This window comes from Ictidomys tridecemlineatus, chromosome 3 (genome assembly GCF_052094955.1).
Source record: "Ictidomys tridecemlineatus isolate mIctTri1 chromosome 3, mIctTri1.hap1, whole genome shotgun sequence".
NCBI classification, from domain to species: Eukaryota; Metazoa; Chordata; class Mammalia; order Rodentia; family Sciuridae; genus Ictidomys; species Ictidomys tridecemlineatus.
The window spans coordinates 70,083,689-70,096,321 of record NC_135479.1 but is presented as its reverse complement, the minus strand read 5'-3'; the positions used below and the strand labels follow the sequence as shown (position 1 = coordinate 70,096,321).

The window sequence follows — 12,633 nt, the reverse complement described above, 5'->3', positions numbered from 1 at the left end:
AGAAGAACTTAGAAGAAGGAAAAACCTCCCATGTTCTTGGATAGGCAGAATTAATATTGTTCAAAATAGCCATACTACCAAAAGCATTAAACAGATTTAATGCAATTCTTATTAAAATTCTGATAACAATCTTTATAGAAATAGAAAAAGCAGTCCTGAAGTTCATTTGGAAAAATAAGAATCCCAGAACAACCAAGGCAGTTCTTAGCAACAAAAGTATAGCCAGACGCATCACAATACCAGACCTTAAATTATACTACAGAGCTACAGTAACAAAACACCATGGTATTGGCACAAAAGCAGACATGAAGACCAATGGTACAGAATAGAAGACACAGAGACAATCTTATATAAATACAGACATTTCATATTAGACAAAGACACTATGAATATACATTAGAGAAAAGAGAACTTCTTCAACAAATGATGCTGGGAAATCTGGAAATACATATGTAATAAAACAAAATTAGACCCCTATATCTCACCCTGCATAACCCTCAACTGCTGGCACATACACACATTGGAATTCTACTCAGCCATAAGAAGAATTAAATTATGGCATTTGCCAACAAATGGATAGAACTAGATATTATCATGGTAAGTGAAATAAGCAAATCCCCAAAAAACTAAGGCAGAATGTTCTCTCTGTCATGCAGATGTTGACTCTAGGCAACAGGGAAGGGAAGAGTAAAGGTTCACTGGATTAAACAAAGGGGAATGGAGAAAGGGGGGAATGTTAATGGAAAAGACAGTACAATGAATCAGACATAACTTTCTTATGCTCATGTATAAATACACGACCAGCATAACTCCACATCATGTACAACCACAAGAATGGGATATTTACTCCATTATGTATGATATATCAAAATACATCCTACTATCATGTATAACTAAAAAGATGAAATTTTAAAAATTAAAAAAAATTGAGTCACTATCACAGACTTACACTTAACTGTTCTTTCTTTATCCTACATTATAGCTATGCGGAAGTATGCTGCATGGTTCTGGGAACAGAGAAAACATAAAATATACATTGATTGTTTCTCCTCTCCCATAACACACAGATACTCTGCATATATATAACACTTTATTATTAATAATTGCTGATATTTATTGATAATGTTTACCTTGTGCCAGTTATTATATTAATTCTTGCATATTTGCTCATATTTAATCCCTATAATACATCTGTATTATAAAAAGGGAAACTGGGACTTTAGATGATTATGTCCAATAGCTTATTATTATAAATTTTAAAATAAGTTATCTGACACCAACACACACAACTCCTGACCACTATGATGTGCAATAATCCCTTTTAGTTTTATTTCTATTTTGATACCTTTGTGCTCAAAAACCAGAGTGCATTCTTTAATTCTTACTTAATAAGGCTAATTATTATTTTAATTTCTCTGTTATTATAACTATTCCAGCTTTTTAAAAAGTGAGGGGTATTGTGTACGAATTTTTAACCTTGGCTGTAATTTTAAGATTTAATGTTAGCAATTGTAAATTTCCTCTATAATCCTGGACTACAATTACATTCATTGTGTTTAAGAATGTGGCTTCCCATACATAATACATTCACACAGGTGTTGAGACTCAGGGGAAGAAACTTACTTGTAAAGAGCTTTACATACTGACTTTGAATCTTACATTTTAAGCTAAGTAAATATGCTAATTTTAGAATCTTACATTTTAGCCTACGTTATTCCACAAATTTTCACAATTCCTACCTCTACACAGCCCTGTCCCCTTCCTTCATACACGTTTCTTGTCAATAAAAAGAGCTTTGGTGGGTTAATTAATTTCCCAAAAAGAGCTTTGGTGGGTTAATTAATTTCCTGAAGAGATCTCAGGCTCTTGTTACTAGGATTAGCCCTGGACTCACCAGAGAGATTCCAGAATGCTTTGAAACTACAAGTATAATAGTATAATAGTAGTAGTAGATTACACAGATTATACAGAAGCTTCTAAAATCTTGGAATGTAACTGACTTCTAAAACATGATTTCTAAGAAAAAGATGTATTCCACATCCAGTTGTCTTACAGATAAACTTCTATAAGATGATCTTTTCAAAGTGAGAGCTTACTATTTTTATAAAATTTTCTGTTATAACCAACTCTAAAAATTCATTATTTTGGCAGCACACTAATGCATACTTACTTGGGCGATCCTGCACTTTCTCTATTAAAGTAGAATTGAATAGTTCAATAAACACAGACTCCAACCTTTCTGGTTCATCATCATCCAAAATTGAAATAGTTATTGTGGCCTCAGTCTGATTAGATCCAAAAACAGCAAATCCAGAAGCTGATATATAGTCTATTCCTTGACTTGCTCTGGCTAAATTAGGTGGAAAATAAGGTAGTTTTTTCATATCATCTACTGTAGCATAAGAGACCATAACTTTTCCCATAAGGCCTTTCAGCCTTATTATTGATAATGTGATGTTCTGGGTTGCTTCCTCAACTTCAATAGGTCTATTCTTCTCAGAAAAAATGAATACCCCATAAGGATCATCACTAGCCAAAATTGTTAATGTGGCACTAGTATGAACTCCCAAAGAACCATTGGAGACCCTCAGGATTGACACACAGAATGCCTTATCCAGCTCTGGATCTTCATCCGGCAATATTTCCACTGGGATATGGACACTCCTCTGACCAGTCTCAAAGGTGATGTTGCCAGAGGTGAAGGCAAGATCCCCATCAGGATCAGAGTCTATGTTCCAATGCAAAGTCACCAGAGACAGAGCTCCATGACTCCTCATAACCTTCAAAATAGAGTATTAAAATGTTTCAAAAGAGAAATTGAAACCATTGACCTAGATGTTTACAAGTACATAATGACAAGTGCATAATAAATTTTAACTTTACATAAATTCCTAAGATTATAAGATTATTGAAGTCAGGGACCATACATTATGCATCTCTGAAGAATCTCAGAGAGTTGTACAGAAAGTATTTAAAAAGTTATTGTTACATGAAATCACAAGTTGATGGAAAATTTTTAACTTCTGTCTAAACTTTAGCTGTATCTCATATGGAGTTATAATATATAATAGTAATGAATGAAATGTGACTACAAACTTATTATATTTAAGCAAATCCTCTTGAAAGTTTTAACATTTACTGCAAAACATGCTGTATGCTTCATTGTACATAACACAGATGGGTGCAATTTTTCTGAAAAACTAGTCAAAAAATTTATTTTTAAGAGAAGTCATATTTTTTTTCATCTTTGATATAGCAAATACAAAAACATGCTTGACTCAGTATAATACAATACATTTAAGAGGCAAAAAATGCTTTTATCAATCTATTAAAAATCAAAAACTTAAAAATTATTCCATATTTCCCCAAATAATGTTTATGTAGATAAAATAGTGTTAAATTCTGGACAGCAGTTTTATAAAAATGTGATCCACTCCCTTAATTTTTTTTTCTTTCCTAGGTAGTTTCTATTTCTGAACTTGCTAAATTAATTCCACAAAAATTTAATGAAGACATGCCACAATAATAAAGAAATACAATAACTCACAAACAAACATGTTTGAGTTAGTGTGCTTAATTATTTGTACAAAGGCTAAGGAAGCTGAGTCATTAAACAACAGAACACTTCTTAATTTCTTTGTAACAAAGCAGAGTGGACATATACACATATCAAATAGAATTGTTATTATTATTATTGCTATTCACAAATGTTTTGGATTTTCCTTCTTTCTGAGTAAGAGACAAAATAGAAGGCACTTCACCCAATGACATTAGGTATGGCCATGCACCTTCTTTAACCATAGAAATCTAAGTAGAAATGATTTAATCCGATTTACAAAGAAGATATAAGGTCAGTATGCAGTTCTCAACACCCACATTTCTTGTCTCTTTTATGAAGGTTGGTATATAGCCAACTGTAATCCATGGTCCCCAAAGTGACAGAGACCCTTTTCAATTTAAGTTGGACATATACCATGAGTGAAAAATAAATTTTGATTGTACTAAAGATTTTGGACATGTTTGTTATCACAGCCTGCTTGAACTAATACTAAAATCTGTGCAAGTTAAATACTTGGAGTACACTCCATTATATTCTTTGAAGTGTGAGGTAATCTCAGAAAAATAGTCTTATGAAAAATTAAACATAAACACAAATGCCAAATGACTACTCAATTAACAATTCATAATGTCCACATTATAGCTTCATTCATTTTTACCTACACACAAAAAAGAAAGCATAAAACACACCTTCATAAGAGAATAAAACAATTTTTATAAGAAAAGAATGTATGTAGGAATGGAGTACTCACATTTAACATAACAGTGCTATATCCATCTTCTGGTTCCGTTCCATTGACAAAGAGTGACTCCGGGCTAAATTCAAACACACCGTGAGCATGGTCAGAGGCTGCTATTGTCACTAGAATCTGGGAAGCCACTCCTAGACTGGCTGCATGAACAAGTTCCAATGAAGAGCAAAAATAAAAGAATGCTAATTAGTAATTGACAAACAACAGGAAAAGCCAAGAAATAACTTCATGAAAGAGCTGTTGCTTTGACTGAACACATAATTTGTTTTAGAAAGAAAGGCAGACACAAATGGTTGCCACACATATTCATTTTTTATGACCTTTCTCTACTTTGGCACCAATGTGATATACAAGTGCTGCATAAGCTCTTGGAGATAAATAAGGAAAACTTGTTTTACTTTTTTGTCTCTGTGAAAGAGAACATTCTTTCACACAGTGTATATAAGGAAGGTCTCTCATGACCTTTGCTGACCTCAAAAGAACATGAACCAGAATTACTCTAACCTTTATGAAACAGTAGTTTCACTATGATTTTAGTCAACTGGACTAAACAGATTCTTGGTTTCAAATATACATTAACTCTGATTCTATTTTTTGCATCATATTATAATATCGATTTGTCTCTCTGATCCCAAATAGAACATGCTAAGATCTGAGGAAGAATTTAAAGTTTTCCTAATACCCATTTTCACTCTTTATGTTTTATTAATATTTGCAGACAAGAAAATGAACAATTCTAAAAATAATACAGAGGCTATATGTACAGGTTATGTGATACATTGATGGAAGTTAGAAATGAGGAAAAGGAATATGAGTTCTGACACTGGAAAAATGAACATTTGAGGGTTAGAAAGTGCTCTCTTTCTAAACATTCTAAACAAAATTATTCTAAACATCTATCCGCATATGTAAAAATATTTGAGGTAAAAAGCTGAATCATGTTTGTATATGAATCTACTTGAAAAGACATCTTCTTTTCAATTATCCCCCATTAATTGTTAATTTATTCTCCTTATCTATTTCCTTCCTAACTTCTTTTTCCCATTTGTTTTGATCAAATGTTACATATAAAGACTCATGGTTCTTTTTTTACAGAAAGTAAATGTGATACACTTAACATGAAAGTGTTCTATTTCCCTCTTTTTAGGTATTCAAAACTATCTTTTTTTTTTTTTTTAGGTACTTGGGATTGAACTCAGGGATACTCTACCACTGAGCCATATCCCCAGCCCTTTTTTGTATTTCATTTAGAGACAGGGTCTCACTGAGTTGCTTAGGGCCTCTGCTGCTGAGGCTGACTTTGAACTCAACAAGCCACTGGAATTACAGGCATGTGCCAATGTGCCTGGCAAAAACTACCTTAGATTTTTTAACCACCATTTTTATAAATAACATTCAAACAAAATTCTCCAATCAGAATCAGGAAATTGTAGTAAGTTCATACAGGGAGGAAAGTCTGGGCATCAGAATCAGACATCGATATGATTCTGACTACATCACTTTCCAGCTGGATAACTAAAACCTAGAGCCAATAACATGTCATAAAGATGCTTTGACAGTCAATGAGATAAAATATGTGAAAGACCTATACTTAGTTGGTGCCAATAAAGATTTCAGTACTACCAAACACAGTGGTGGATGCCTGTAATACCAGCAACGTGGGAGACTAAGGCAGGAGGATTGCAAGTTCAAGGTCAGCCTGGGCAATCTAGTGAAACTCTATATCAAAATCAAAGTTAAAAAGAACCAGGGTTGTAGCTCAGTAGTAAAGTATTTGCCTAACATTAACAAGGCCATGGGTTCAGTGTCCATTACCAAAGCACGGAGGAGTGATTATAGTCTTTTTGTTTCCAAAAAGAGAAAAAGGAGTGAAAATAAAAATATATACTAGTAAAGAACCTTGGAACAGCTACTTACCACGTTTGTGAATAGTTGGAAGAATTCCATGTCCCAATCACCCCTACCCCTGCCATCAACCCTAAAGAGTTCAGTTACTTCACAGGAGAGACACAAAGACACAACCCACACAACACATATTGACACAATGAGAAAAATAAGAGCTCTTAAAAATATCAAGCAAAGAGGAAAATGAAGTAACAATCATTTGATGATAGTCATTCTTGCACAGAATACAGATCATTTTGAAAGATAATGCCGTAACATCTGTCATACTACCAAATTATCAAAACTTTTTTCATGGTTTCAGGAAATGCTCCATGAAAATTATGATTGGCATTTCCCATTTCCAGCCATTTAAATGATTCTACTTTTAAAATTTCACCTATTTACAAGAATGTAAATTGCTTTCTAACATTTTAAAAACTATTCATATGAATATTAACCAGGCTCAGCAGCACATGCCCATAATCTCAGCTACTTGGGAGGCTGAGGCAAGAACATACATTGGAGACCACCCTTGGTAATTTAGGAAGACTCTGTCTCCAAATGAAATAAAAGGGATAGGGATGTAGCTCGAGGTAGAGCACCCCTGTATTCAATCACTAGTATTGGGGTTGGGGGAAGTGTGTGTGTGTGTGTGTGTGTGTGTGTGTGTGTGTCTATGTGTGTGTTGTAATCATATATCTTGTCCTATATGCCTGTGACAGTCATCTTGCCACTCAGAACCACCAATTCAAAATTTGGGAAATGCATCAAACATTTCGCTTCCACACATTCAAATCCCTATCTCAATCTTGTTCACCCTCTTGCCACTGACATTGTGGAGAGAGCCTTAGATAAATAGACAAACATTCTCCTTCAGCCCTGGTTGTGAAAGACCCCCATTTTAAAACCATCAGCAATACATTAAACTCCGTGGCATCTCAGTTTTCTCACCTGCAAAAAGTCCTGTCTTTGACAGAAATATTGTAAAGTAATAGAAATATTGTAAAATCAAATAATATAAAACATGATAAAAATATAAAATACCTTGGCAATATATAAGTATCATAATAAAGATTAAGCAGTTATACACCTTTGATCCAATACATCTTACATGCCAACCATTATATTTGCCAAATGTTTACAAAGATGATGGAAAGGGCAGTGATAATAGCAATTAAAAAAACAGAATAAGAAAAGCAAAACCACAGCTATACATATGTGCTCCTGCCAATATACTTGGTTGACAGGCAAGTTTAAGGTCAACCTTGTTCTCTGTTTTTTCTCAATAGAGTTGGAAACTTATAGCACCCAGGACCTACAACCATCTTACAGATGTAAGAAGCAAAATGGATTCCCAGCAGCTATCTAGGCCTTGCTCTCACTTCTACATGATTATATAGGAGTCATAAGAAACAGGTATAAAGTTCAGCATCACATATATTTTGGTTAGCATGAAACATCTAATCTGACTGTGGCTATCTTATGTAGAATCATTTTAGAGAGAAAAACAGTATGGAATAAGAACTGCTTCCTGAACTTTGAAAGAATTTAGCTCCACAAGCTATTTTACAATTAGATTAGTAAGTAGTCCCTAAGTGTGAATGAGTCTAGGAGTCATTGTTTGGATACCTTTTCCTGCAATCCTAATTCACTGAGAAAAAGTAGATTCCTTGCAACTATTATTTATTAAGAAACTTCAAGATTCGTTTTCAAATGAGAACTCCTGCTCAATTACTATGTAACAATATATATTTGAGAGACCTGAAGGAAAGTTTCTACGGAAAAACACAAATATCGATATGATCATAAATATCATCTCAAGAATATTTGATGTTTGGGGTTGGAGCTGAAAGTCATGGTAAAGCACTTGCCTGACATGTGAGGTCCTAGATTTGAGACTCAGCATACAAAGAAGGGGAATATTTGATGTTTCATTATTAATTAGTATTGGGTACAGCCACTAACATTCTTTCTTTTAAGTAGATGAGTATTTCTAATTCTAAATGATTCAAAGGGAAATTTCTCAAATATTTTTTGTTTATTTTTTAATTAATGATTTGAAGATGTGAGGACTTGTCTCTGGAGAGCAAGCAAAGCTGGCATTTTAATATGCCACCTGCCAGAGGTCATCCAGGACATTTTTACTACTTCATGCATTCACCAAGCTGAGGCACTGTTTATTTAATCACTGCCTTACTTCCAAACACTGGCTCAGACTCTGTTGCTTTTCCCTGGCCTTTAGGAACATAGGAAAGGTTTTGCATAGTTATCCTAAGTCCTTATTTATACAAAAAGACAATTTTAATATATCTATGCTACCCAATCTCTACCTTTGGATAGCTTATACAACATGACTCTCTTCATATAGATGATGCAGATGATGGTAATCATGATACAATAATACTAGGTTTTGTAATGAAAGGGATTGTGCTGGTGAATACCCTACAAATCTCAATTTATTATACTTACAAAGGTAATACAATGCATACCACATGTATTCTATAACAACCCTAGCAGCCCCTGAAAATCACACACATTAATACTTGTGTAAAGAAGCATGTAAATAACTCAGCTAAATATAACAAATAGCCTCACTTGGATGCACATGATATGTAATATGTTTTAACTCCAAAAATCTCTGAAAAATTAGAACTTTCTGAATATCAGATTGAGAATAAGGTATTAATGACCTTTGTTTTTATATGCTTTATATGTGGAAATAGCTTTAATAGGGCTATTATGAAAATTCAAAAGGGAAGAAAGAAAAAGGGTAGTTTTAGGGGCAGTTAGTGTGACAATTATAATTTGGTGATTTAGAATAAGTGTACTATTTTGTTCTAAAAGCAAATATACTTTAGGGAAAGATCAAAGTGTAATAAAAGTGAACTGAATAATATAATATGTGGTATTCATATATCATATAATAAATTGAGATATTACTGAGAACTAACCAAAGGTTACAGAAAATTGAGTTGAATATTAATTTATAAAAGTAATAACTAAAATTTCATAGAGAAAGTAATTCATTCATTAAAAGAAAAAAATGTAAGGTTAATTCAAAGAAACTTCTTTAATGGAATCTGCTGTCACCACAGTATGTGGAAAAGCATATATTTGATGTTTTTTTAAATTGTCAGTCTTACCTCCTCCCTCCAGGTTTAACAACTCAACTTTAAAAGATTTTTCCAGTTCAGGGATAGAATTATTAGTGATGTTGACAAAAAATGTATTTATATCTTTCTTCTGGTTGAAATTCTAATGTGCCAGCAACATTCCGAAATACAAATGAAATGTTAATCAATTAAATCATAATCATTGTATATGAAATCAAAAAGTGAGAATGTTTGCTTTATATCACCTTGTTAGATATTGAAACAGAAGAAGATAAGTAAATGCAAAATTTAAAAACTTCATTGGATATTAATGGTGTTCAATGCAAATTCTAAATACATATTCTTCAACTAAATAAAGGAGATGGGCTTCTAATTTTTTAATTTGTGTATTCATCAAAAATGTAGTCAAGACAAATGATAAATCATTGGCAACATTCACAAATTCCTATAATTACTTTAACGAGATGCAAGGAATTCTCTTGATCAAGTATATTTAGAATTATTACAAATTATATAATTGAGAATTTTATATTCTCAATGTATAATAATAATGGCATTTTTCATCCTGAGAGTCTCCTCAAGTAATAGCATATATTAGTCCATTTGGCAATAATCCTTCCTGTATTATACTTGAAACTGGAATTCATAATGTAGATCTCAAAACAGAAGAGTTCACATACTTGCAAAGAAAGAGTTATTCCAAATCGAAGTCTTATTCCTTCCATTATTTCATATAAATGTTTTCCTCTCAAATTATGAGAATAAGTTTTAAAGTTGTTTAATCCTTCTGTGTTAGTTTCTTTAGGCAATTGTATTTTACCTTGTGAAGCTATTAATGATTTTAAAGTTAAATTAAAAAATCTAGTATGAAAATCAGCTCTAAGTTAACTCCATGTTATATAGAACAGGAATGCCTAGCTCTAAGCTATTCCATTTTATAAATCATCAGTTTGCCATGAGTACCTCATTTTGAGTACAAGTGCTAACGTTTAATGTCTTGGTAACTTCTCTGGGCAAACAGATAACCTCCATATATAGAACCTATTGGGAAGCATAAACCCTAGCTTCCCAGCACAATCATAAGGCACAAACCAATAAATAAATTAATCATGTTAATAAAAAATGACCACATGTGGCCTTATCAAATTAAGTCAGAAGCACATGTACATATGGTCATATTAAACCTGTATCAGAGAAATTCGGTGCTGAGATTATCCATTTCACCATACGCAACCCCCTCAACCTGAAACTCGTAAAAGAGAAGCACCTAAGACAGCACCTAAGGAAGAACTCACCCACAAGTACTCATCATCTTATCAGATCATGTGGGGAAAGCAAGATGAGGTCCACAGGTGATGGACTCTCAACTTTGTCCCTGATTCAGCTCAGCTTGAAGTCCCTGCATGATGTGGACCTCTTAAAAACTGCCTGCCATCCAGACCATGGCCAGAATAAGTTTCATTCCCTGAATAGTTCTGTGCTCTGAAAAAAGTTCCCCATGGGTGCTAATCTCTTCTGAGCACCTTTAGTGACCCTTTTACCTTTGTATCTGCTCTTGCCTTTGCACTCAGTGCAGTCTCCAGAACCCTGAGGCCATTGATAACCCCTGTCTTAGACTTTCTGTAACATACACAGCACTGTGCAAAGTGTAATATGTGACTTGAGTGTTACAGATATTAGTAATAAAGTTTGAAATGGAATAAAAAAAACTTGTGATTGTCCTGGGTACCATTAATACTCAGTGAATTAATGGTGATGAAAGTGATGTAGTGGTTTTTCTTATTTATTGGTTTTTTTTTTAGTTATACATGATAGCAGAATCCATTTTGATACAATTATACAAGCATGGATGTGGTTTGTGAATTGTCACTCAATAAATTCTGACACTATAGAAAGATACAAATGTAAAAAAATAAAAATAAAAATAAAAAAATAAAAAAAAAGAAAGATACAAATGTGTCCAATGTATGTTAATAGAATAGCTTGCTCACAATCAAGTACCAATTTCACTTGATCCCTCATTTTATTCACTTTTACCACACAATCTAACACATAGCATGTGCTAGCACAATTGCTTGGGAGAGAAAAACAAGACAAATCTTTGTCTCTATGAAGAACATTCTAGAAAGAATTTTCTAAAATTACATTAACAATAAAGTTGGAATATAATAATAATAATAATAATAATAATAATAATAATAATTGCTATCCAACACATATAGTTTCTCAGTGAGAAAGTAATTTTGCCTATAATTTTGTAGACTGGAATAATTCTACAATTTTTAACAACACAACTGAAAATTGTTTTCTTTCTAGGAAATATTCTTATTTGAACTCGGCAATCTCTTATACAACAGGCCACTTTTCTTCTGGAACATATTCTTCGTTGGTATTCCACGGAACCAGACTGTCTGCTTTTTCTTTTTATCTTTTTACCTCATCCTTTTCAGAGTTCATTGCCAATTTTAACATTATCCTATGACCTTTAAAAATTATTGTACATTAGACTCTTTAGACTTTCTGTCTAAATAAGTCCGGCATTCTCTAGGTTTTTATTACCATGTATATGTTCCCACCTTCCAAATTTCATCTCCAACCTCATATTCAGACTTAAATTTGAAAATTTTCCTTAATTTCTATGAGAATCTCTATGAGATCTTTCCTTAAAAACTATGTTTCATCCAGTCCTGTCCATAGCACTAAATGGTGAAGCCCTATTCTTTTAAGTAAATTACCATCAAACCTTGCCATTTTAACTCTGAAATATTTCCTGAGCCTACTTCCTTCTTTTCGTTTACCTTGCCACCAACCTGATTCAAGACTCCAACACTTCTTGCCTTGCTCCATGAAACAGATTCCTCTCTTGTCTTTCTGCATCCATATCTGTACCATCTAATCCATTCTCCATGGTTCAGTCTAGTGATCTTTTATGAATGCATAACACCTTTCAAGTATTTCACCTTCTTAAGAAAAAATAAGTCCAAAGAAGTCTAGCTGATCTGCAAGGCCCTGAATGAACCACTCTGTGTACACCTTGTCTTTTATCACCACACCTATCTCTCCACATTGTGGAAGCACTGTTCCTCTTTCATTTCCTCTGACAGCTTCTTCCCTAACTGACACCTTTGCTCAAGCTATTTTACCTGTCTCAAGCATTTCTTGCCTCTTCGTCTGTCTTTCTTCTCTGTAAACCTCAGGGATCAGTAGAAAGCCTTCCTTCACTGTCCAGTCTGCATCAACACCCACCTCTTACAGATCTCATATCTTGAATACTTTCCACAGCTGTAACTCAGTAATTATCTATCTGTTTAAAATCACTACAGATA

At 33.3% G+C, this 12,633-nt stretch overlaps 1 protein-coding gene across 1 annotated transcript in view; it reads right to left on the bottom strand.

Moving 5' to 3' along the window:
• The window catches only part of LOC144375669 (adhesion G-protein coupled receptor V1-like), an 87,469-nt gene that overhangs the window by 57,919 nt on the left and 16,917 nt on the right, over positions 1-12,633 (bottom strand). The window contains 6 exon segments of the mRNA XM_078041116.1: positions 2,171-2,780; positions 4,311-4,450; positions 6,228-6,248; positions 6,251-6,304; positions 9,338-9,416; positions 9,418-9,469. Coding sequence (XP_077897242.1) covers positions 2,171-2,780; positions 4,311-4,450; positions 6,228-6,248; positions 6,251-6,304; positions 9,338-9,416; positions 9,418-9,469 — 956 coding nt within the window.